The following is a 27,156-nucleotide window of genomic DNA, read 5'->3' as shown; positions in this document are numbered from 1 at the left end:
CAATACAAATTCACACTGCCGCCCGGCGGAAGTACCAAAATAAAAGCTTCATAAAGCGATACAGATATCCTAACTATAGTCTGTCAGTATGACTCCTACGGGTTACTAGCGTTTTTATAAAAGTTTCATAAATTACTTTCATAAATTACTCAGCATCAAAGGTTAGGTAAGCTAGAAGCTTACACGCCAATATTTTTGAATATTAGGCCGCCTACCTCGTGGTAAAGTTAGTCTACTTCCACTCCATGAGATGCGTGTCTCATGCCTAAAGTGGGGAATTGTCATATTTTCACAGCATCGAGTGTGGCTGAATCTGAGTTAAAGTAAACTGTAGGTTTTTAGAGTTTTATTTGACTTCATGAGGTTAGATTATACCAAATAATGCCCCCTTGCTGTTATTCAACAAGTCACTTGGCTTCAAATACTCTTCTTTAAAGAGGTGGACAGTCTGAAGGTCTTTACTCTGAACCGTTACCTCTTACATGTCCCACAAACAACCAAAGAAAACAGAAATCATAGTTTTGTAATCAATATATTTCCATTTGATTTACATAAATACAAAAATAAATAAACACATAAATAGAAGCTTCATATTACAGTGAAGTCACATTCATTCCTTTGGTCACTTTGATCGGTCAGGCACATACAGTGATAAAGAGATAGGATGTGCTCACACACATCCTACATTTCTGCTCTGGGTTTCAGTATCTGGTCTACAGACTTTAGTCCTGCTGAAGCCTTATTTACAGAGACATCAGTTCATTAAGGTCTAAAACATGAAGTCATCAGAACAAGGACCCAAAAAGCCCAGACACAGGTCGTTCAGTTCAGTTATTCGGCCCCCAGTGTTTTGCTGGTCCTGGAAACCTGCAGGACGGTTTCAATCCAAGTCTGAAGCTTGGGCGTTGTTGGATCTTCTAACAGGTCAGTGATCTAAAACTTCAACAGCTACCTGTTGCTAACCATTAGCTTTGTTAGCCTGCTGTCGTTAGCTTTCCCACACAGACGCGACGTTTACCGTGTTTCTCCCGGAGTTCAGAGTCCTTTGCTGTGAATAATAATCCCGGACGAGCCCCCAAATTGTTACACCATCTAGACTACATATGCTGCAACCTACTGGACAGCCCAGTACAACCTAACTGGTCACTAACCCTAACCCTAAAACACAGAACACTGATTTTCATTACAGTACATAAAGATTACTGAGTATAAATATAAAGTACATCCATCCATTGTCTTCCGCTTATCCAGGGTCGGGTCGCGGGAATGGCAGTCCAAGCAAATTGACCCAGACATCCCTCTCCACAGCCACACTTTCCAGCTCCTCCTGGGGAATCCTGGGGTGATCCCAGACCAGGCGGGAGATACAATCCCTCCACCGCGTTCTGGGTCTACCTCGGGGCCTTCTCCCAGTTGGACGTGCCCGGAACACCTTTAAAGGAAGGTTAATATACAAAAACATATTTTTACAGGTGCTACAAAGGCATGTTTAAATAAATGTGTCTTTAAGAGTTTTTTTAAAGGCGACAACAGAGACAGCTGAACGAATATTTACAGGAAGAGCGTTTCACCATGTTGGTGCCACCACTTCAAAAGCACGGTCACCTTTGGTCCTTAGACGAGCTCGAGGGACAACCAGCAAGCCCTGATCAGAAGACCTGAGTGACCTACTGGTGAGGTAGGGGTGGAGCAGGTCGGCGATATATTCAGGAGACTGACCACACAGAGCTCTATACGCATATACAAAACCTTAAAATGAACCCTAAACCTAACTGGAAGTCAATGTAGGGAAGAAAGAAACAGACCGCTGATCCACAGTCAGGGCTGGCATTCAAAGTGCTTTACACAAAATAGATTGCACATACATTTTTCAAGTCATTGTTTCCATCAATGCATTGAGAAAAGTAGTGTGAAACTGAGGCTGTTTTGAAACGGTCTGCTACATTCTGCGTTTGAATTTAGTCTGTAGTCTGTCTGTTCTGTTGGATCTGGTCTGCAGAATGTTGGGTCAGGCGTAGCTGGATTTCTGGTTTCAGAATGTGGAAGTAAACAACGACCAAGCTGATAGAGAAACTGCTTCTTTAGCATCCACTCATGGTTTAAAAAGTGAGGAAGTGGTTTATATGGAATTTAATAATTTACACAGCACCTAAAAACTGAGTTCCCCCTTCAAAAAATAAGAAAAAAATGCACTGTGCATTGTGGGACAGTACGTGAGGCAGACTGGTCCGATGCATACTGTGAAGTGTTCCTGAATCAGTACGACATCAGAGGAGTTTTGGCATACTGCAGATTTTGCTCTTGTTTACATGCTGCATACTGAATTTAGACCAAATCAGTCCGTACTGCTAGGATAGTAGGCGGTTTGAAAACAGCCTCAGTCACTTCTCAAGCATGACTTCCCATCATGCATTGCACTCAGTGATGCTAATGGAGATCCTGCGTTTGTCCAAATAAAATCCTGTATTAAACCTTATTTTTCAAACATGTGGTATCATAGGGACGGGGCTCCTCTGTTATATCATCATATTCTAGATAAATATGAATTAACTAGAATACCTTCAATCCTGAGCACTGACTGGAGCATAACCATTTTGTACGACTCCTTCCCCTCCTGTTGTTGAAGTGGGTTCCATCTCAATGTCTTGGTCCGCCCCACTCCCTCCACAGTTCTCTGTAAGACAACAGACACTGAATTAAAGTGACAGTAAGCAGACTGAACTATCTGATGGAAAAACCTGCCCCCTCCCTCTGCTAAGCCCCTCCCACCAAATGATGTACTGAACATGAACACCAATCATCTGTTCCGTTCACCTGGTGACGGCCTCGGAGAGACAGCAGATTATCACCGTATTAGAAATGCTGACTCAACCTAACTTCATCAACAGCTACAGTGTTCAACTACTGTCAATTCAAATCAGCTGTGCCTTTAATTATGCAAAACTCATGTTCTTAAAGAAACACAGCTGGAGGAGAGGAGTCATTTACTGAGATTGAAATCACACATTTGTGAGAATCAAACTCAGAAAATCACATTTATAGAAACCAAGCTGCTTCATTTTGAAACATCGTGGTTATGCCACAGTTGAGCCAGCAGGGGGCGCCACAGGCACACCAAGTGAGGAGGTGAATCATCACCAGGAAACCGCTTCATCAGGTCAGTTAGATCATGATTACCTTCAATGTTATTTTAACTTCTGAGGGGACTTTGGGACTTACTGAATCGTCCTGATCTCCAACAGCAAAGTAAGACACCAGCAGCAACAAGAAGAGGGATCACACAGACAAGAGCAATTGCCCAGGGAGGGAAGTTTTCAGGATCACCTGAAAGGAAAGCAGACAGAGATGAACTGAAGAGGACGTCAAGCTCAGAGGTGATGCAGCTCTAACGTGTTTGTCCTCCGTCTCGTGTTCCTTCACTTTATCAAAGACAAGTTTTTAACAGGAGAAGAAGAAGAACTTACCGGCATCCTTCGCTGGACCTTCAGTCTTGGCAGCTGTTTCAAATAAAACACACAAATCTTCAGGTACTCTTGAAATGAAATATAAAACAAAGACAACAGAGACAGATATCACTTCATTCACTGCAGAATCTCTGATCTATTCTTTAAACGGTCGTGAGTCCATATATGATGATTTATTTTGATATTGAGCGGATGTTGCATGTGATCCTCGTGCCTCACTTCCTGTCCAGGTCGAACTTTTCTGTGCAGATTGATGCAGAGTGGCGTGGGGGGACGCTCCTGAGAGAGCCGAGACGCGCTGCAGCGCTCCTTGTGTGAACATGAGCACTGACTAGAATGGAACTTATCGCAGTGTTTCCCCCACCATTAAACAGGGGGCGCTATGTTTCTATATAGCGCCAGATCACAGCATAAGTAATTCAGGGTTACCTCTCTTATAGATCAGATCTTAAACTTGTTCTTTTTATTAAACAGACTAAATATCCTTATATTATTTATCTTATTTACATGACAGGATGTCATTATGCTCCTCTGCTCTCTGTATCGCATGGCAGAGTTATTATTTGAGGGGCGCAGTGTTAGCTTGGTCTCTACCTGCAGCAGGTGTGCTTTATGAACTAGTCTTCTCTTCATTGAGGATTTTTACCCCCCGGTGTGTGTTAGTGACAAAGACACAACCGGGGGACGTCTGTTTAATATTTGATGTTCGGCGTCTACAGCTTGATTTAATCCAGTTTGGTGAAACATCAGACACATTTAGTAAGTTTGGATCAAATCCTCGTCATCAAAGAGTGCCGTGAGCTGACTGAGAGCGCCTGTCACTGCAGGTGACCACTGTGTCCCCCTGAAACCCCTGAGGGCAGTGTGGTCTCTCTGATAGCCGGCCACCTGCTTCCGGCCCCGCTACGATCTCTGTTTCCTTTTCCACAGAGATTCAGAGCGTGTTCTGTTAATCTACAGCTGATACATGTTGCTGTTTATCATACAGACATGATTACATGAAGAAGAGAGAGGAGGAGATGAAATACACGGACCATGAGTGGACCAATCAAAGCACGCTTACCGACAGTGAGGTTGATGGTACAAGGAGCTCCAAGTCCTGGGACATAGAAGCTGTACAGTCCACCGTCATTCAGTGTTACGTTGGAGAGGATCACGCCCACGACTCGTTTGCCCTTGAGGTAACAGAAGAAAGTCGTTCTGTTTTTATATTGAGGACTCTGTATATCCAAATGGTCCCGTCCATGTCGAAAAGAGTGGACTGTCACGTTCTTCAGATCATCCCTCTTCACATCCACTCTTCCCTTCATCAAGTCCACTGAAGGATCCACTTCCATTGTCAGAGTGACGTTATTATCACCTTCCACAGCTGCCATTGTTTGATTCGGACAGGTGACCTGAGAGGCTCCTGTAGAAACAAAAACACAAACACACCATGAGGCCATAGACTGTATAAAATATGGACGTAGTATCCGTGACGTCACCCATCTGTTCCTGAGAGCTGTTTTGAAGCAAATCGACGGCGGCAGCCATATTGGTAATGCGGAACTCAACCAGGCAGAGTGTGACATAGTGTGAGTCTCTTAGCCAATGGCTGTGTGTTCCCGACCGGGAGTCACGTCAGTCATGTCCTTATTTGGGCAAAACTCATAATCTTAATATCTTCTGAACCGTCACGGTAGAAAAAAATTCACCCCCCGTACAGTGTGTGCCGATAGAGAGATTAGCTTCATAGGGCCAAGCCGTTTTTTGAACCAGGCTGAAAACATGTTTATTAATGCTGCAAAGATCGTCTTTTTCCCCATTCATATCTATGTGGTTTCTGGTGTTTCTGCAGCCAGCCTCAAGAGGATTTTCGATGTACTGCAGTTTATATCACTTCCGCATTGGCTTCATCGTTTGAGACCGGAGTTTGCCGCTTGCATGAGGCAGACTTCAGGGGAGAACCACCATTCACACGTTCAGCTGCTCAACAGTTCAGAGTCTCCTTTGTCGTATTTGTAGTTTCATGACTCTCCAAATGTTTTCAATGGGGGACGAGTCAGGGCTGCAGGCAGGCCAGTTCAGCACCTGGACTCTTCTACTACAGAGCCATGCTGTTGTAAAGTTTTAACGGCTAAACAGTTAAAAAATGATTTCATCCTTTACAAGTGTTTACCCTACCATTATATTGGAAAAGATTTAGACAGCACTTTTAATAGGCACTCAAAAACAAAAACTCAAGACTTACCTTTTTAATCTGGCTTTTAACTTGGAGTCATTTCATTTTAGCCCTAGACTGAATTATTACCATTGTTTTAGCATAATCCTTATTTTATTCTATATTATTATATCATATTTTACGGGTATTTACAGGGTTCCCACTCTTTTCCAGAGATCATTTTCCAGAACATTTTCAGTGATGATCAAGCTGGTATGACAGTCCAAATTGAGTTCCTAATTTAGTTCCTAAATAGTCTAATATGTTCCTCTCAGTGGAAGTCTACATTGAAGACGTGCAGTCTATGGCTATCCATGAACTCATCTCTTACATGCTTAAAAATTAAGGAAAATTGATTACAGAATAATACAACTACAGATGTACAGCACTTTATTAGTGCAACCAAGTAACAATGATGGCCAACTATCTCAGCTTCCTCTTTTCTCAAAAAGTATATAATGAGCCAAGTAAAAAACAAAAGAGCCAGTAAAGGACTCTGGAAGCTGCTTTACTGAAATAGATAAATAATAATAATAATCAGAGGATCAGTGCATTAATGACCTAAATAGATCTGAAAGACAAAAATGGCCACCAATGTTGAATGGGGATGTGTTTTTTTAACCTTGTTAGATCGCATGCAGTCATGTTGGAATCATTTTCCAGGACAATTTACTTTTTCTCCCAATTTCCAGTTTTTCCAGGACGCGTGGGAACCCTGTATTTATCTGATTTATCTTTACTTGTACCTGTACCTGTACCGAGGTAATAACCACAAATTACACACACGAGCGACAAACACTATTCATCGGTGAACACTTACCAACAACACTCGTAGACATCCCCAGGAAGAGGATCAGAAACTCTTTGAAACCCATAACTAATAGAAGATCAAGCTCCTCTTCGTGGACTCTGCCTTTCACTCTCATAGACTGTAAAAAAATACTCTTGCTTCTAAGTTCCGCGCCAGAGGGATCGGATTACATTCTCGGACTGGACTCGACTAAGCCTGACGAATCAACGTTGCTAAATGTGATGGCGTCATCACGGTCATCACGCAGCCGCTGTGGAAAGCTGACCATGTCCGGTATCTGAGTTTTTAAAGCTTCCTGATCAGCGGTTCAAAAGTTATTCAACATTTAAGAACAAGAGCTATTTGTGACCACCGGCCACGTTAAGAACGATGTATCTCACATTCCCTATACCAGCCAAAGCAAAAGATCCACACTTTAAAATGATGAACAATATGTATCAAAATTTATCAATATGTATCCTTCTAAAGAATTACTCTGTGCACACTTTGAATTTGAAGTGAAGTCGACCATGTTTTCTTCTCATGCCAAGCCAAATGTTTTATTTACAGTCTATGTGCCAAACTGTGAAAACCTTCTGGACTTGATAACCATGAATGTATAAAAGTACAAATTAAATCCATTCCAATTTCCTTTTCAACAAATGACATAGCTTTCAGTTTGATATTAAAGAATAAAGTGATGAAGTCTGCTGTAACATAATTCTGTTCCTCTAAAAACAGAACTATGAAATCTCCCCCCGAATTTCTTTTTTGTTTTAAAAATGAATTACAAAAGTACCTACAAATCATTGAAAATAATGAAAGGACCAAGATCACTTCAAATATATGATTCCCTAAAAGAATTCCTCACTGAATTGTAAAATTATTTAAAAAAAACACATATGTACATTCATAATAAATCAACCCCTTACTTTCAACAAAAAACGAGGTTTTATGAGAGGTTTTTACCTGGTTAGGAGCGTTTTTAATGGTCCACATGGTGAGAGGATAGCCTGAGAGTAGTCCTCCAGTGATCCTCGATCAGAACATTTTCCCGCACCTTTTCCCCCCCGCCAATAGGAATCCAGTATCCAGTAGTGACGTCACAAGAAGTGACGAAGCGCCGAAGCGCGCGTATGAGCTTGGTTCGAAAATGAAGCCTCTGCCCGGCTGTACCACGTGACTGCTCCAAGAGTACCCTACTGCAGGCAAGATGGCGCCGCCACAACATCCACACCGGAAGTCCATACCGGAAGTCCATACCGGAAGTTACAAAGCTAAAAACGTTGCAATAACACCCACACCGGAAGTACATACCGGAAGTTACAAAAATAAAAGCCTTGAAAAACAGGAACGTGAACGCAAAATAAAAGCCTTCAAAAACACGTAGGTTTACGCGTAATTCTATGAACTTTTTTGCACTTACATTTTAATCGTATCAGTATTATTGACTAGTTGATTGACTCCAAAAGTGTATAGGCTGTTGAGAATTCAAGTTACTTAGAAGCCTGCACGAATCACTAAGTTATAGTGTTAACGTCTCAGCCATGCACAGCCTTTTGTTCCGAGTGTGTGTTGAAATACTTAAAGCTGATTATGATGCTGCCGTGATGACATCTGCATATGCCTCTCTTGTTTTGTCTGGGTCATATGTTATTTTATGTTGTGTTAGCCTGACTGTACCTCAGTACAGTTTGCTGTAGTGTTTGTTCCAAATGACCTTGCATGCTGTCTGCCTATGTGATCACATGTATAGATTAATGAATGAATTAAATACAGATCCAGAGTAGATCCACAGTCACGAGAGAAGAGCAGAATGTTATCTATGGTGCAGGGGCGAGTGGAGGAGGAAAATGTAGAGGTGTGTGGTGACTGTTTCTTTTTTAACATAATTTGTAACACGTTCCAATGACACAGTGACAGGGGTGTTCATTAACCACAAGAACAAACGGAGGGAATGGTTTCTCCTTCTATTTTGAGACATTAGATGGGCGTAAACACTCTGAGCTTGTCAAACAGTTTTATTCAGATTGAATGCTTGATGCATGTACACCAATGTCTTAACAAGATCACTTTATTTGGCGTCCATGAAAACATTGAAGTTGGAACCTTCAATTAGAATGACTAGAAAAACTGCAAATGTATACATAGCTACTGTTTCTTTCCATCCAACCCCTACTTGAAATGTGAATTATACTTTATTTTATGTTCTTTTAATGTTATATGTATGATGTCTTAACCCTTTTGTATTGATAATGTTGTACTTGAAAAAGAACAATGCACTTTTGCTATTACAAACTCCAAATCAACATAAAATATTAGGACTAAAATATTTCAACTTGAGGCACCACTGTCAGCCACTGATGATAGATGTACAGTACACATTTCTGGGGAGCCTCTGTTGTTTTTGTGGTGAATATAGATCTCTGTGTACAGCTTGAGTGTATTTTCCCTCTTACTTACAGTCTTTTCCTTCTCATCCCCTCCCCCACACACACTAACACTCTACATTATTCTGTTCTTCATACACAGCGGGATCTCTCTCACTCACTCTCTCTATCACAATTAGCTTTCTGCTAATTGATTTAGCAGCGACAGACTAATGCAATCAATACGCTACACGAAGAAGAAACTTCCAGTTCGAAGCATCCGGCATTGGGTAGAGAGGGGGTTAAAGAATCACTTCCGGTATGGACTTCCGGTATGGACTTCCGGTGTGGATGTTGTGGCGGCGCCATCTTGCCTGCAGTAGGGTGCCTCCATAGACTGTAAAAAATATGGACGTAGTATCCGTGACGTCACCCATCTGTTCCTGAGAGCTGTTTTGAAGCAAATCGACGGCGGCAGCCATATTGGTAATGCGGAACTCAACTAGGCAGAGTGTGACGTAGTGTGAGTCTCTTAGCCAATGACTGTGTGTTCCCGGCCGGGAGTCACGTCAGTCATGTCCTTATTTGGGCAAAACTCGTAATCTTAATATCTTCTTAACCATCACGTTAGAAAAAAATTCACCCCCCGTACAGTGTATGCCATTAGAGAGATTAGCGTTGTAGGGCTAAGCCGTTTTTTGAACCAGGCTGTAAACATGTTTATTAATGCTGCAAAGATCGTCTTTTTCCCATTCATATCTATGTGGTTTCCGGTGTTTCTGCAGCCAGCCTCAAGAGGATTTTCGATGTATTGCAGTTTATATCACTTCCGCATTGGCTTCATCGTTTGAGACCGGAGTTTGCCGCTTGGGTGCCTCTCAAATATTTAGCTGATATGCAAATTCACACTACCGCCTAGCGGAAATACCAAAATAAAAGCTTCAGAAAGAGTACAGACTTAGCAATAGCAACTTAGCTTGTTCGTACCATAGACTGGTTGAGCGCTGAGAAATCCCTTTATATCCTCCAACACGGCATATGCAGCATTTTTACAGCGGGTAGTCCGGCTAGTAACCCGTAAGAGTCATACTGACAGACTATAGTTAGGATATCTGTATCACTTTATGAAGCTTTTATTTTGGTACCAACAGCGCCCAATACAAATTCACACTGCCGCCCGGCGGAAGTACCAAAATAAAAGCTTCATAAAGCGATACATATATCCCAACCATAGTCTGTCAGTATGACTCCTACGGGTTACTAGCGTTTTTTATAAAAGTTTCATAAATTACTTTCATAAATTACTCAGTATCAAAGGTTAGGTAAGCTAGAAGCTTACACGCCAATATTTTTAAATATTAGGCCGCCTACCTCGTGGTAAAGTTAGTCTACTTCCACTCCATGAGATGCGTGTCTCATGCCTAAAGTGGGGAATTGTCATATTTTCACAGCATCGAGTGTGGCTGAATCTGAGTTAAAGTAAACTGTAGGTTTTAAGAGTTTTATTTGACTTCATGAGGTTAGATTATACCAAATAATGCCCCCTTGCTGTTATTCAACAAGTCACTTGGCTTCAAATACTCTTCTTTAAAGAGGTGGACAGTCTGAAGGTCTTTACTCTGAACCGTTACCTCTTACATGTCCCACAAAGAACCAAAGAAAACAGAAATCATAGTTTTGTAATCAATATATTTTCATTTGATTTACATAAATACAAAAATAAATAAACACATAAATAGAAGCTTCATATTACAGTGAAGTCACATTCATTCCTTTGGTCACTCTGATCGAGAGGCACCCTACTGCAGGCAAGATGGCGCCGCCACAACATCCACACCGGAAGTCCACACCGGAAGTCCACACCGGAAGTCCACACCGGAAGTCCATACCGGAAGTCCATACCGGAAGTCCATACCGGAAGTCCATACCGGAAGTGATTCTTTAACCCCCTCTCTACCCAATGCCGGATGCTTCGAACTGGAAGTTTCTTCTTCGTGTAGCGTATTGATTGCATTAGTCTGTCGCTGCTAAATCAATTAGCAGAAAGCTAATTGTGATAGAGAGAGTGAGTGAGAGAGATCCCGCTGTGTATGAAGAACAGAATAATGTAGAGTGTTAGTGTGTGTGGGGGGAGGGGATGAGAAGGAAAAGACTGTAAGTAAGAGGGAAAATACACTCAAGCTGTACACAGAGATCTATATTCACCACAAAAACAACAGAGGCTCCCCAGAAATGTGTACTGTACATCTATCATCAGTGGCTGACAGTGGTGCCTCAAGTTGAAATATTTTAGTCTTAATATTTTATGTTGATTTGGAGTTTGTAATAGCAAAAGTGCATTGTTCTTTTTCAAGTACAACATTATCAATACAAAAGGGTTAAGACATCATACATATAACATTAAAAGAACATAAAATAAAGTATAATTCTACATTTCAAGTAGGGGTTGGATGGAAAGAAACAGTAGCTATGTATACATTTGCAGTTTTTCTAGTCATTCTAATTGAAGGTTCCAACTTCAATGTTTTCATGGACGCCAAATAAAGTGATCTTGTTAAGACATTGGTGTACATGCATCAAGCATTCAATCTGAATAAAACTGTTTGACAAGCTCAGAGTGTTTACGCCCATCTAATGTCTCAAAATAGAAGGAGAAACCATTCCCTCCGTTTGTTCTTGTGGTTAATGAACACCCCTGTCACTGTGTCATTGTAACGTGTTACAAATTATGTTAAAAAAGAAACAGTCACCACACACCTCTACATTTTCCTCCTCCACTCGCCCCTGCACCATAGATAACATTCTGCTCTTCTCTCGTGACTGTGGATCTACTCTGGATCTGTATTTCATTCATTCATTAATCTATACATGTGATCACATAGGCAGACAGCATGCAAGGTCATTTGGAACAAACACTACAGCAAACTGTACTGAGGTACAGTCAGGCTAACACAACATAAAATAACATATGACCCAGACAAAACAAGAGAGGCATATGCAGATGTCATCACGGCAGCATCATAATCAGCTTTAAGTATTTCAACACACACTCGGAACAAAAGGCTGTGCATGGCTGAGACGTTAACACTATAACTTAGTGATTCGTGCAGGCTTCTAAGTAACTTCTCAAAACAGTAAATTCTCAACAGCCTATACACTTTTGGAGTCAATCAACTAGTCAATAATACTGATACGATTAAAATGTAAGTGCAAAAAAGTTCATAGAATTACGCGTAAACCTACGTGTTTTTGAAGGCTTTTATTTTGCGTTCACGTTCCTGTTTTTCAAGGCTTTTATTTTTGTAACTTTCGGTATTGACTTCCGGTGTGGGTGTTATTGCAACGTTTTTAGCTTTGTAACTTCCGGTATGGACTTCCGGTATGGACTTCCGGTGTGGATGTTGTGGCGGCGCCATCTTGCCTGCAGTAGGGTACTCTTGCTCTGATCGGTCAGGCACATACAGTGATAAAGAGGTCTTTCCAGAACAATAACAAAGAGCTGTACCTTCAGTGGTAGATGGACTGCTCACACACATCCTACATTTCTGCTCTGGGTTTCAGTATCTGGTCTACAGACTTTAGTCCTGCTGAAGCCTTATTTACAGAGACATCAGTTCATTAAGGTCTAAAACATGAACTCATCAGAACAAGGACCCAAAAAGTCCAGACACAGGTCGTTCAGTTCAGTTATTCGACCCCCAGTGTTTTGCTGGTCCTGGAAACCTGCAGGACGGTTTCAATCCAAGTCTGAAGCTTGGGCGTTGTTGGATCTTCTAACAGGTCAGTGATCTAAAACTTCAACAGCTACCTGTTGCTAACCATTAGCTTTGTTAGCCTGCTGTCGTTAGCTTTCCCACACAGACGCGACGTGACCTTGTTTCTCCCGGAGTTCAGAGTCCTTTGCTGTGAATAATAATCCCGGACGAGTATGGAGATAATATTGTGTCTTTAATATGCAATCAAAAATAATGGATTTGAGAACAAAAAACAATTTTGCAAACAAAATTATGATTTGAAAAATATGAAATAATGCTATGAATAAAGGAAATATATTTGTGATTAAAAATGTATCCTTATAAATCCACTCTTTTTTTGTTACAAACAAAATTATTATTCTCACGAACCACAGATTTGTTTGCGTTTCCAGTTTTTGCGTTTGCGTTTCCAGTTTTTGCGTTTGCGTTTCCAGTTTTTGCGTTTCCAGTTTTTGCATTTGCGTTTCTACATAACTGTCATGGGCGGGACCTCCCCTGAGAGATGCAAGAAGCCTCCTGATTGGTCAGTCTCACTCAGAGAGACGGTGTGACAACTTCCGCCCCAACAAGCTGTTGCCGCGAAGGGAGACATATCAACATCGAGAAACAGGTACGTTTTGCGTAACATACCTGTCTATTTTCTGTCTTATTGGTGCTTTTAAGGTTACACTTGTCGTTCGTTCTTCCAGTGTTTTTTTCCCCTAACCGTTTTAGACGGCGGTATCAGACATTAACACCTAACACGCTGTGTGCTCGTCATAAGTGACTGACTTTATTACCGCCCGGCTTTAGTGACAGTTATCCCAATTTCATAGTTATCGGCCTGTTTATAAATAAATAAACGAACTTTTTCATTAGATATACTATCAGAACAAATCAGGAGGCGTGTGTGTGGATTGTTGAGGGTCATTCCTCCTTTAAGTTAAGTAAAGAGAAACTAAAAGCATAAAAGGGGCCATATTTTCACTGATCTTCAACCCTTAGGGTTTGATCATGTTTTATTTATCACTGTCGCTGGTACCAGAAAGCAGCATCAGGAAGCAGTTTACTGAGGTAACTGTTATTATGAGCCGGGCGGTAATAAAGTCAGTCACTTATGACGAGCACACAGCGTGTTAGGTGTTAATGTCTGATACCGCCGTCTACAACGGTTAGGGGAAAAAAACACTGGAAGAACGAACGACAAGTGTAACCTTAAAAGCACCAATAAGACAGAAAATAGACAGATATGTTACGCAAAACGTACCTGTTTCTCGATCCAGCTGTGTTGTATTTACTTACAGACAGGCGCTGTGTTCTGCTTCAGACACAAGATTCGCCACACATTTACAAACATATTAACAGAAGTTCTTGGGTCTCATCTCACATCTACTGCAGCAACAATGGTCGGATCAGTGAGCAGTGCATCACAGCTACCCACGAAAGTCATTAAATATGTAAAAATAAAGTATTTTCAAACTTAAACGGAGTTGGATTCGTTCCCACGAGAGCAATATGTGATTATGTCAAGAGACCGCTACATAAGCTCGTGAGCCACGAAGCTCACTTTGATTCAGTGATTCTGACAGGTATCAATCAACTACGTCATCATCCAGGTCACAGCCAGGGAACATGTTAGTCTGTGTTCACCTGAAACAACTGGTTTCCTTGAGTTCATATCAGGAAATACTGGACCATGTTTAGCGAAAGTTTCCTCCAAACTACGGCCTTATTAACCTCTGAACTGCAGCACACTACTACACCTCACTCTGTGACAGGTAAATACTTTATAACGGTGACCATCTAACCCACAGAACTCGGTTAAAGTACACCTTTAGACGGTTTACGTGGAGCCGTGGGAACACAGTGCAGGAGGAGTTTTCAAGTCGTGTCTCAGTTAGAGTCTACTACAGGAAGAATAACTCCGGTGAAGGAATCATAGGATCACAGACATCTACAAAAATATATGCAAAGACGAACAAAAACACAGACTCGATCTTACGCGAACAAAATTCACGAGGCCAAAAGTCTCATTCCACAAACACAACCACTATGCCACGAACTCTACTGAGATAATACAGTTCTGTCACTGAAATATTATACACGCTCACGTGGGGTAACATTTTGGTCTGTGCTCGTCTAAAACAACAGATTACTCTGTGTCTGTGTGAGGAAATACCTCAATATATTTAGTAAGGTGTTTGTAGGTAGAGATGCTTTATTAGCTGCTGCCTTACAGCACACTTCAGACCTACACATATTCACAAAGGCAAAAAGTGACGAACATCAGGTAAAGTGTTACCTGGCGTGGAGTTCAATAATGTTTTAAACAGTGATTATAAAATACATTGCGGAGCAACACTGTCCTTTGTCTTTTCTTAGCTGTATTTTTGTAGATGTCTGTGATCTTGTGATTCCTTCACCCGAGTTATTCTTCCTGCAGTAAACTCTAACTGAGACACGACTTGAAAACTCCTCCTGCACTGTGTTCCCACGGCTCCACGTAAACCGTCTAAAGGTGTACTTTAACCGAGTTCTGTGGGTTAGATGGTCACCGTTATAAAGTATTTACCTGTCACAGAGTGAGGTGTAGTAGTGTGCTGCAGTTCAGAGGTTAATGAGGCCGTAGTTTGGAGGAAACTTTCGCTAAACATGGTCCAGTATTTCCTGATATGAACTCAAGGAAACCAGTTGTTTCAGGTGAACACAGACTAACATGTTCCCTGGCTGTGACCTGGATGATGACGTAGTTGATTGATACCTGTCAGAATCACTGAATCAAAGTGAGCTTCGTGGCTCACGAGCTTAGGTAGCGGTCTCTTGACTTAATCACATTTTGCTCTCGTGGGAACGAATCCAACTCCGTTTAAGTTTGAAAATACTTTATTTTTTACATATTTAATGACTTTCGTGGGTAGCTGTGATGCACTGCTCACTGATCCGACCATTGTTGCTGCAGTAGATGTGAGATGAGACCCGAGAACTTCTGTTAATATGTTTGTAAATGTGTGGCGAATCTTGTGTCTGAAGCAGAACACAGCGCCTGTCTGTAAGTAAATACAACACAGCTGGATCACGGAAACCAGTTAGCGTAGAAACGGTAGAAACCAGTAGGGCGATAACAGCGGCAACAACTTGTTGGGGCGGAAGTTGTCACTCCGTCTCTCTGAGTGAGACTGACCAATCAGGAGGCTTCTTGCATCTCTCAGGGGAGGTCCCGCCCATGACAGTTATGTAGAAACGCAAACGCAAAAACTGGAAACGCAAACGCAAAAACTGGAAACGCAAACGCAAAAACTGGAAACGCAAACAAATCTGTGGTTAGTGAGAATAATAATTTTGTTTGTAACAAAAAAAGAGTGGATTTATAAAGATACATTTTTAATCACAAATATATTTCCTTTATTCATAGCATTATTTCATATTTTTCAAATCATAATTTTGTTTGCAAAATTGTTTTTTGTTCTCAAATCCATTATTTTTGATTGCATATTAAAGACACAATATTCTCTCCATAGACGAGCCCCCAAAATGTTAGACCATCTAGACTACATATGCTGCAACCTACTGGACAGCCCAGTACAACCTAACTGGTCACTAACCCTAACCCTAAAACACAGAACACTGATTTTCATTACAGTACATAAAGATTACTGAGTATAAATATAAAGTACATCCATCCATTGTCTTCCGCTTATCCAGGGTCGGGTCGCGGGAATGGCAGTCCAAGCAAATTGACCCAGACATCCCTCTCCACAGCCACACTTTCCAGCTCCTCCTGGGGAATCCTGGGGTGATCCCAGACCAGGCGGGAGATACAATCCCTCCACCGCGTTCTGGGTCTACCTCGGGGCCTTCTCCCAGTTGGACGTGCCCGGAACACCTCTAAAGGAAGGTTAATATACAAAAACATATTTTTACAGGTGCTACAAAGGCATGTTTAAATAAATGTGTCTTTAAGAGTTTTTTAAAGGCGACAACAGAGACAGCTGAACGAATATTGATTGATTGATTGATTGATATTACTTTATTGATCCCCGGGGGGGAAATTCAGTTGTTACAGCAAACCAGACATAAGTACAATCAAGAAAGAAGTTTCAATAAGTACAAAATAAGATAAAAAAATAAATAAAAAGATAAGTACAAAATAAAAATAAAAAATAAAACAAAAAATAAAAACAAAATAACATAACATAAAAATAAATTAAATAAAAATAAGTTAAATAAAATAGATAAATAAAGCTAGAATACAATTTAGATATATACAATGTTACAAATGGAATTTAAATTAAATAGCAGTAATTACAGGCAGTATTAAAAATGTTTCAGTAGTGACAGGTTGACATGGTGTGATTATGGTTGCTAATGACAAATTAAGCAATAAATAGAAGAATATTTGTGTGTAATATGACCATGGGTTGTAGTTAGAATAGTAATGTAATTTAACATAATATAATGTAGCAAGATAATTATATAATACAGTATATTATACATTATAATACCAGCAGCAGTCAAGAGAGAGTTCAGGATGGGATGATGGAGTGTGACAGACAGAGCAGGGATGTTATGGATCTGTTCATGGGGGGGGGGGGGGTCAGTGGTCAGCATGGTGCAGTCTGTGGCCTCCATTACTGTTCAACAGTCTGATGGCGGTGGGCACAAAGGAGCGCCTGAAGCGTTCAGTCTTGCACCGTGGTGGGATGATGCGTTGACTGAACGAGCTCCCCATCAGCCACAGCTCATCATGGAGAGGAGGAGAGGGGTTATATCCAGGTTGGCTCTCAGTTTGTCCATCAACCTCCTCTCAGCCACTGACTCCAGACTGTCCAGTTCTAGTCCAACCACAGAGCGGGCCTTCTTTACCAGCTTGTTGAGCTTGCTGGCCTCACCCGTCTTGATACCTCCACCCCAGCACGCCACAGCAAAGAAGAGAGCACTGGCCACCACAGACTGATAGAAGGTCTTCAGGAGCCTGCTGCAGACACTGAAGGACCTGAGTCTCCTCAGGAAGAATAGTCTGCTCTGTCCCTTCCTGTAGATCAGAATCAGAATCAGAATCAGAATCAGCTTTATTCGCCAAGTATGCTTGAACACACAAGGAATTTGACTTTAGTAAACTGTGCTCTCTTTGTACAAGGCAGAATAGGAATAAGATGGCATCAGTGTTGGTGGACCAGTCCAGTTTATTGTTTATTTGGACCCCTAGGTACTTGTATGAGTCCACCCTCTCCACTTCCTCCCCCTGGATGGAATATTTACAGGAAGAGCGTTTCACCATGTTGGTGCCACCACTTCAAAAGCACGGTCACCTTTGGTCCTTAGACGAGCTCGAGGGACAACCAGCAAGCCCTGATCAGAAGACCTGAGTGACCTACTGGTGAGGTAGGGGTGGAGCAGGTCGGCGATATATTCAGGAGACTGACCACACAGAGCTCTATACGCATATACAAAACCTTAAAATGAACCCTAAACCTAACTGGAAGTCAATGTAGGGAAGAAAGAAACAGACCGCTGATCCACAGTCAGGGCTGGCATTCAAAGTGCTTTACACAAAATAGATTGCACATACATTTTTCAAGTCATTGTTTCCATCAATGCATTGAGAAAAGTAGTGTGAAACTGAGGCTGTTTTGAAACCGTCTGCTACATTCTGCGTATGAATTTAGTCTGTAGTCTGTCTGTTCTGTTGGATCTGGTCTGCAGGATGCTGGGTCAGGCGTAGCTGGATTTCTGGTTTCAGAATGTGGAAGTAAACAACGACCAAGCTGATAGAGAAACTGCTTCTTTAGCATCCACTCGGTTTAAAAAGTGAGGAAGTGTGCAGTGCATTGTGGGAAACAGTACGTGAGGCAGACTGGTCCGATGCATACTGGGAAGTGTTCCTGAATCAGTACGACATCAGAGGAGTTTTGGCATACTGCAGATTTTGCTCTTGTTCACATGCTACATACTGAATTTAGACCAAATCAGTCCGTACTGCTAGGATAGTAGGCGGTTTGAAAACAGCCTCAGTCACTTCTCAAGCATTACAGACGACTCAGAGCAGCGTGATCAGAAAACAATACAAAAATATATTAACTTAAAATAAATCACAATAAAAAAAGAAGAATGAAACAGATTCCCTTAAGTTAATAAAACTTTAAAAACTGGAATACTTCAGACATCAGTAAACCTTCATTCATTAATAGATGAGAGCACACTCAGTGATGTGCAAAGTGCTGCCCATCAGTAACATGTCAGACTTAAAATAGCTTATTTCACCATAAATAAAACAAGTTATAAAAGCTCATTTAAAAGAGCTAGAGTTTGATCCCTGAGGGTTTGGATGGAGGTAAAGAGTCTCTGTTAAAGGCAGCCTGTGCTAAGAGGATGAAGTATTCAGTTATTAAACTTTCTCTGCCATGAGGCGTGTGCTTTGCCCTGCCTCGTGTGGTGGCTGTTGTTTGTCCTCATGGATCAGGTTCACGCTCTCTCTCGGGCCATTTTGTACGACTCCTTTCCCTCCTGTTGTTGAAGTGGGTTCCATCTTAAGGTCTTGGTCCACCCACTCCCTCCACAGTTCTCTGTAAGACAACAGACACTGAATTAAAGTGACAGTAAGCAGACTGAACTATCTGATGGAAAAACCTGCCCCCTCCCTCTGCTAAGCCCCTCCCACCAAATGATGTACTGAACATGAACACCAATCATCTGTTCCGTTCACCTGGTGACGGCCTCGGAGAGACAGCAGATTATCACCGTATTAGAAATGCTGACTCAACCTAACTTCATCAACAGCTACAGTGTTCAACTACTGTCAATTCAAATCAGCTGTGCCTTTAATTATGCAAAACTCATGTTCTTAAAGAAACACAGCTGGAGGAGAGGAGTCATTTACTGAGATTGAAATCACACATTTGTGAGAATCAAACTCAGAAAATCTCATTTATAGAAACCAAGCTGCTTCATTTTGAAACATCGTGGTTATGCCACAGTTGAGCCAGCAGGGGGAGCCACAGGCACACCAAGTGAGGAGGTGAATCATCACCAGGAAACAGCTTCATCAGGTCAGTTAGATCATGATTACCTTCAATGTTATTTTAATTAGTGAGGGGACTTTGTGACTTACTGAATCGTCCTGATATCCAACAGTAAATTAAGACACCAGCAGCAACAAGAAGAAGGATCACAACGAGGACAATACCAGCAATTTTCCCGGCATTGAGTGCACGAGCACCTGAAAGGAAAGCAGACAGAGATGAACTGAAGAGGACGTCAAGCTCAGAGGTGATGCAGCTCTAACGTGTTTGTCCTCCGTCTCGTGTTCCTTCACTTTATCAAAGACACGTTTTTAACAGGAGAAGAAGAAGAACTTATCGACACCCTTCACTGGATCTTCAGTCTTGGCAGCTGTTTCAAATAAAACACACAAATCTTCAGGTACTCTTGAAATGAAATATAAAACAAAGACAACAGAGACAGATATCACTTCATTCACTGCAGAATCTCTGATCTATTCTTTAAACGGTCGTGAGTCCATATATGATGATTTATTTTGATATTGAGCGGATGTTGCATGTGATCCTCGTGCCTCACTTCCTGTCCAGGTCAAACTTTTCTGTGCAGATTGATGCAGAGTGGCGTGGGGGGACGCTCCTGAGAGAGCCGAGATGCGCCGCAGCGCTCCTTGTGTGAACATGAGCACTGACTAGAGAGACGCAGCGCATCCTGTATAAACTGGGGTTTAAGGCTGGTTCACACTTCTTGTGCGTCGGTGTGTCCGTGTCGTGCAGCAGTTCTGAAACACTTTCAGTGTGCTCTCTCTGATAGTTCGGTCGCCTGTTTCCCGGCCCCACTACGATCTCTGTTTCCTTTTCCACAGAGATTCAGAGCGTGTTCTGTTAATCTACAGCTGATACATGTTGCTGTTTATCATACAGACATGATTACATGAAGAACAGAGAGGAGGAGATGAAACACACGGACGATGAGTGGACCAATCACAGGGCTTGTTACATTTTGGAGGAAGTGAACGTCAGCTACGTGCGCAGAATTCGACGCAGAAGTATAGAGTGGAGACGAAAACTTTGATATTTGATTTCTCAAAAGTATTTAAAATGATTTATTCAAGAAGTCCAAAAAAACTGAAGGCTCATCAACTACTTATGGAGGGAATGTTTTAATTCTGCATAAATAGTTTATGTTTATATGGAATTCGGCGCGAATTCCATGATTTGCACAAATTTGCGTTGCGCTCAACGCTCTACTCGCTTCATTCTCCTATTCCAGAGAGTTCAATGATCTGATCTTATGAGAGTCATTCCTGCAGCTATAGCCAATCAGCATGCAGATACTGATCAGCAGGTTTATTTATCTGGAGATGTAGGACAAACAGATTTTATCTGTGAGCGGCCCAAGCCAGTGTTCATGTCTGGTGTTCGTTAGCACGTATAATTAAGTATGATTATACGTACAACTACTACTATCTGTCTCACTATCTCAGACTCTCTGTGAGCTCGGGTCTTTGTTAGCTTCCCTCATGGTTTTTTAGTCCTACTGTATGAGTCTGATTGATCTGCTGTTGAAACTTTGTGCTGCTCTCACACTTTAAAAGAGATCTCTGATCTCAGTGGGACGGACCTCCAATCAAAGACAAGAAGAAGACATTTACCGGGATTGTTGGGCTCAGTCGTGTTGATCACTGGAGGTTCAGTTGGGCTGGATTTCTCCCCTGAAACACAAATGTTAAATTAGAATCACAAACAACAACAATGAAGCAGCCGAGCTCCTGATCAGCTGCAGTAACACTGGGTTTAAAACAGGAGCAGAGATGTAAAGTATGAAACACAGCAGACTCACCGACAGTGAGGTTGATGAAACGATGAGCTTTCTTTGCTGGGACATAGAAGCTGTACCGTCCAGTGTCATTCTGCGTTACGTTGGAGAGGACTACGCCCACTTCACCTTTGCTCGCGTGGTCAGTGATGAAAGTTGTTCTGTTTTTATATTGAGGACTCTGTTGAGTAAGGTAGTCCTGTCTATATCGAAAGGAGTGGACGTTATTCAGATCATCCCTCTTCACATCCACTCTTCCCACCGTCAAGTTGATTGGGGTACCAAAATCCACCTTCAGAGTGACGTCATCACCTTCCACAGCCCTCACCGGCTGACTCTGACAGGTGACCAGAGAGGCTCCTGTAGAAACACAAACACAAACACAACATGAGGCAGACCTGAGGGGAGAACCATCTGTTCTAAATGTACACACTTTCTGATGCTCAACAGTTCAGAGTCGTATTAGTAGTTTGGGGGGGGCGAGTCAGGGCTGCAGGCAGGCAGTCATAATTCTGAGGCGTCGCAAACTTGCGTGAATATCTTCGCATCTGTCCTTTTTGTGAAGCGAATAGTCGCTCCTCTGAACACGGAAGCGACAAGAGCGGGAGGAGGGGTCTGTCTCCTAGATACCAGCAGCGTTTGTTTGTGCCTTGTAGTGCTGTCATCAGGATGACTGAAGCAACTCGTTAGCTGCTGTTTAATCTATCGTGGAAGTCTCAAAGACGCCGCAGATCCAAACGCCGTCATGTTTGCTGTCACAACCGTCACTGCCTTCCTCCGGAGGCCGGAGGAGAGACGCTTCCAGGGCTTATTGAGGCTAACGTTGTCCCAGCTTGACGAGCTCGGGACCATCCTGACTGCGGCGTGCCTGTCTACCTGTCTCAGGTGAGTCACACCGGGTCACTCCGGGAGTCAAACCGTAATTTACAACAGGGGCCCTAAAACACAACAGGGGCCCTAAAACACACATTGTTTCTGTCACAGTGATGCTGAAAAAGCTCTCACTGTGTATGTATGTCATCCTGAACTAACGCTTTTTATTTCTGCCCACATGATTATAAACCTCCCCTTGTTTCCATGTTCTTTTTTTATACAGTAAATTAAATTAAGATGGGTCTGTTTATATTGTAGCAGCCTTATCAATACTCACATTTAGGATGAAATATAAACAAAAGTGAAAGTTATGCATAATTATATTCAAACAGTGTAATTTTTGTAAGTTTATAATCCACTACTGTGTTGGTGTAATATCATATATCACTACCAACCCAACAGATACTGGGTACAATACAAACTGTCTTCTCCATCAGTCACTCAGGCTGAATGTTTCCTGTGCTGCAGGTACCACAGGTGATTCATACAGGAGCCTGGTTAACAGCTCGTGTATTGAGGTCTTCACTGTGGCAAGCAGTGAGGTGAGGTGGAGCCTCTGCCTGGCCTGGGACAACCTGCAGCCAACACCTCAGCAAAGAAAGCCATCCATGCTTGGAAGACCTTAACATCCTCCTCCTCCTCTGTAGGATGATGTGTCCCATGGCAGGAGATGATGTAGTGCACAAGCATATTTAAAAAGGCTCTTTTAAGAATCACCCACCCTTACAATGAGGCACAGCTCCTGGAATATTGCTGCTTGACATTCAAATGATGTGATTTCTGTTATAATAACAAGAATCATAAAGACAGAAATGACATCCATTTCAGAAAGTATGAAGTATCTCACGTTAAACTGATGGCAAATAAAGAAGTATGATACCATCTAGAACTGTTATTTTTAACACTTAATTCTACATATGCATCTTCATTTTGACAACAATAATGCCATGTCAGTTTTATTGTAGCACTTAATCACAGCAGTGTAGTCTCAACACCTGACTACTGTATAGTTCACTTAATATATCATGCAGTACATATTCTGTGACTGCAAGTATAAACACCAAGCCAAACCTGGCTGTCAATCTTTTTTTTTGGTGGAAAAAAACAATATGCAAAGTTATTTTGAACAACATTCAGTGCCTTTATTTTGCAGACTTTATAAAAAACAAAGACACCTTTGAACTGTTGACCAACACACGTGGAATGAGTATATGAGGTGTGTCTGTGTTTGGGGGAAAGATATAAAATAGATAACGGAAACCTGACTCAGTCCCTACAAAGACTGTTGCCCCAGTTACTCTGTTCAAATGTTTCCACACCTTGCCTGATTCATAAAGTAACACCTTGCCTGATTCATAAAGTAACACCTTGCCTGATTCATAAATTAGTTTATGATTTGTAGTATAACATTCCTTTGGGTGGGGCAGCAGCCTTTTCATGGGAGGACCAGGGTGTGTGACAAAGGCTAGGTGGCTGGCAGGCTCTCTCTCTCTCTCTCTCTACCACTCTCTCTCTCCCTCTCTCTCTCTCTCTACCACTCTCTCTCTCTCTCTCTCTCCCTCTCTCTCTCTCTCTCCCACTCTCCCTCTCACTCTCCCTCTCTCTCTCCCTCTCTCTCCCTCTCTCTCTCTCTCTCTCTCTCTCTCTCTCTCTCTCTCTCTCTCTACCACTCTCTCTACCACTCTCTCTACCACTCTCTCTCTCTCTCCCTCTCTCTCTCTCTCTCTCTCTACCACTCTCCCTCTCACTCTCCCTCTCTCTCTCCCTCTCTCTCTCTCTCTCTCTCTCTCTCTCTCCCTCTCTCTCTACCACTCTCTCTCCCTCTCTCTCTCTCTCTACCACTCTCCCTCTCACTCTCCCTCTCTCTCCCTCTCTCTCTCTCTCTACCTCTCTCTCTACCACTCTCTCTCCCTCTCTCTCTCTACCTCTCACTCTCCCCCTCTCTCCCCCTCTCTCTCTCTCTCTCTCTCTCTCCCTCTCTCTCCCTCTCTCTCTACCACTCTCTCTCTCTCTCTCTCTCTCTCTCTCTACCACTCTCTCTCTCTCTCTCTCTACCACTCTCCCTCTCCCTCTCCCTCTCTCTCTCTCTCCCTCTCTCTCTCCCTCTCTCTCTACCACTCTCTCTCCCTCTCTCTCTCCCTCTCTCTCTACCACTCTCTCTCCCTCTCTCTCTCCCTCTCTCTCTACCACTCTCTCCCTCTCTCTCTCTCTCTCTCTACCACTCTCTCTCTACCTCTCTCTCTACCACTCTCCCTCTCACTCTCCCTCTCTCTCTCTCTCTCTCTCTCTCTCCCTCTCTCTCTACCACTCTCTCTCCCTCTCTCTCTCCCTCTCTCTCTACCACTCTCTCTCTCTCCCTCCTGTGCCTCAGCATCCTTCATCTTTAACCTCGTTAGAACTTTTTTAAAGTGTTTTAAAGTCCAGACAGAGAGAGAGAGAGCAATACTGTGAGTTATCTTAATGTGCACAGAGAGCTCTCCCGTGAATCGTGATATACAGCAACGTTAACTACCCGTAAACTACGGGGCGCCGTTTGTAAAGTTGTGCACACCGAAACTAACAGCAACATTTCTCCACATTTAGCTCCAAAACGTCATAAAAACGTAGAGTGATTTTTTAAAAGTCACTTTTTTATCACATTTAGAGGAATATTTGTGATCTTCTTCACATTTCATTTTGTTGTGAAAAATATATTAAGTTGAAATAATTGTTAAATCCAAATGCTAAATATAAATCTAAATGTTAAATGTAAATCTAAATATTAAATCTAAATCTAAATGTTAAATCTAAATCTAAATGTTAAATCTAAATCTAAATATTAAATCTAAATCTAAATGTTAAATCTAAATCTAAATGCTAAATATAAATCTAAATGTTAAATATAAATCTAAATGCTAAATCTAAATCTAAATGTTAAATATTAAATCTAAATGTTGCTCTGCGATCCTAAATATTTAGCTGATATGCAAATTCACACTGCAGCCCAGCGGAAATACCAAAATAAAAGCTTCAGAAAGAGATACAGACTTAGCAATAGCAACTTAGCTTGTTCGTACCATAGACTGGGTTAGTTCTGTCTCTGAGCGTTGTGAAATCCCTTTATAGCCTCCAAAACTGCCTATGCGGCATTTTTACAGCGGGCAGTCCGGCTAGTAACCCGTAAGAGTCAGTACTGACAGACTATGGTTAGGATATATGTATCAATTTTTTAAGCTTTTATTTTGGTACTAACAGCGCCCAATACAAAGTCACACTGCCGCCCGGCGGAAGTACCAAAATAAAAGCTTCATAAAGCGATACATATATCCCAACCATAGTCTGTCAGTATGACTCCTACGGGTTACTAGCCGGACTGCCCACCATAAAAATGGTGGATAGGCCGTTTTGGAGGCTATAAAGGGATTTCACAACGCTCAGAGACAGGACTAACCCAGTCTATGGTACGAACAAGCTAAGTTGCTATTGCTAAGTCTGTATCTCTTTCTGAAGCTTTTATTTTGGTATTTCCGCTGGGCTGCAGTGTGAATTTGCATATCAGCTAAATATTTAGGATCGCAGAGCAACATTTAGATTTAACATTTAACATTTAGATTTAGATTTAGCATTTAGATATATATTTAACATTTAGATTTAGATTTAGCATTTAGATTTAGATTTAACATTTAGATTTAGATTTAACATTTAGATTTAGATTTAATATTTAGATTTACATTTAACATTTAGATTTAGATTTAACATTTAGATTTAGATTTAATATTTAGATTTACATTTAACATTTAGATTTATATTTAGCATTTGGATTTAACAATTATTTCAACTTAATATATTTTTCACAACAAAATTAAATGTGAGGAAGATCACAAATATTCCTCTAAATGTGATAAAAAAGTGACTTTTAAAAAATCACTCTACGTTTTTATGAAGTTTTGGAGCTAAATGTGGAGAAATGTTGCTGTTAGTTTCGGTGTGCACAACTTTACAAACGGCGCCCCATAGTAAACACACGAAGGAGCGAGCAGCAATGGATGCGTGCCTATCCTAATACTTTACTAAATCATGACATTAAGCTGCTAATTTAAATGGCCACTCTGCCTCAGCACAAACAAGGACTGAACATGTGAACAACAAACCGGCTGATAAAGATGTATCCTTTAACAAAGTTCAGAGGAAGTTAAAGTTAAACAAACTTACCAACAACAATCAGGATAAAACTCAGTGTGGCGAGCACAGTGAGCTTTGTTGAGGCCATGATATCTTAAAATGAGAGCGTTCCTCTGTAGATGAATGAATCTGTCACAGACAGTGTCAGGCTGTCAGACTGACACGACTGTGCCTGTGTCTCAATTCACGTTCGAGGGCCACATTAACTGTTGTGAAATGAGACGGGCCGGGTTGCGTCACCAATTGTTTACGCCCTCACCTTTACGTCAAGGTTTCTGCCGTCCAGGCCCACGAAAGAGAGAGAAAGAGAGAGAGACAGGAAGACAGAAAGAAAGAAAGAAAGAAAGAAAGAAAGAAAGAAAGAAAGAAAGAAAGAAAGAAAAGAAGATAATTTATGGAGCCAGAGCTGTTACCTTTATTTATTTATTTTTAATTTTATGCTGGAAGAAGAGGAGAAACGCCTCCGTCGGCTGGTGTATCTCTGGCTGAGAGAGGACCGTAGAGAGGTAAATATGTTCTTCACACCCACAGTAATATCATCATTAGGTAGTTAACAGTCAGGAGTAATTAATGTACCTATACATTACGTTAATTACCGTGAAGTGAAATGAAAGCTAGGCATAAAAACTATAGCTTGGCATATGGTTTAACTTTGACAATTGATTCATAGTTAAGTAACCCTGACCTTAATTTAATATTAAAACGTGTCATGAATCATCAAAACCAGATTGAGAAGACTAGATTGACTGTA

General features: G+C 41.6%; 1 protein-coding gene across 7 annotated transcripts; it reads right to left on the bottom strand.

Annotated features, from left to right (window-relative positions):
• Positions 1-1,372: 1,372 nt before the first annotated feature.
• Positions 1,373-26,620, bottom strand: LOC117815711 (butyrophilin-like protein 10). 7 transcript variants are annotated; one of them, XM_034687584.1, is made up of 6 exons: positions 6,485-7,013; positions 4,528-4,872; positions 3,465-3,497; positions 3,220-3,324; positions 2,558-2,674; positions 1,373-1,419 (listed from the first exon to the last, which is right to left on the bottom strand). In XM_034687584.1, exons 1-5 carry the CDS (start codon positions 6,588-6,590, stop codon positions 2,562-2,564), a joined length of 702 nt encoding a protein of 233 aa, XP_034543475.1. In that variant the 5' UTR covers positions 6,591-7,013; the 3' UTR covers positions 1,373-1,419; positions 2,558-2,561. The 7 variants fall into 7 exon arrangements, with proteins under 7 accessions (XP_034543475.1, XP_034543478.1, XP_034543480.1 ...); XM_034687587.1 differs by lacking the exons at positions 3,220-3,324; positions 3,465-3,497; positions 4,528-4,872; positions 6,485-7,013 and adding exons at positions 19,666-19,773; positions 21,208-21,267; positions 21,396-21,731; positions 26,436-26,620 and having other exon boundaries at positions 1,386-1,434; positions 2,560-2,674; XM_034687589.1 differs by lacking the exon at positions 6,485-7,013 and adding an exon at positions 7,424-7,550 and having other exon boundaries at positions 1,386-1,434; positions 2,560-2,674.
• Between the last annotated feature and the right edge of the window lie 536 nt (positions 26,621-27,156).

Source organism: Notolabrus celidotus, chromosome 7 (assembly GCF_009762535.1).
Source record: "Notolabrus celidotus isolate fNotCel1 chromosome 7, fNotCel1.pri, whole genome shotgun sequence".
Taxonomy (NCBI): Eukaryota; Metazoa; Chordata; class Actinopteri; order Labriformes; family Labridae; genus Notolabrus; species Notolabrus celidotus.
Note: the sequence above shows the minus strand (reverse complement) of the source record. Positions and strands in the feature narration are given on the sequence as shown.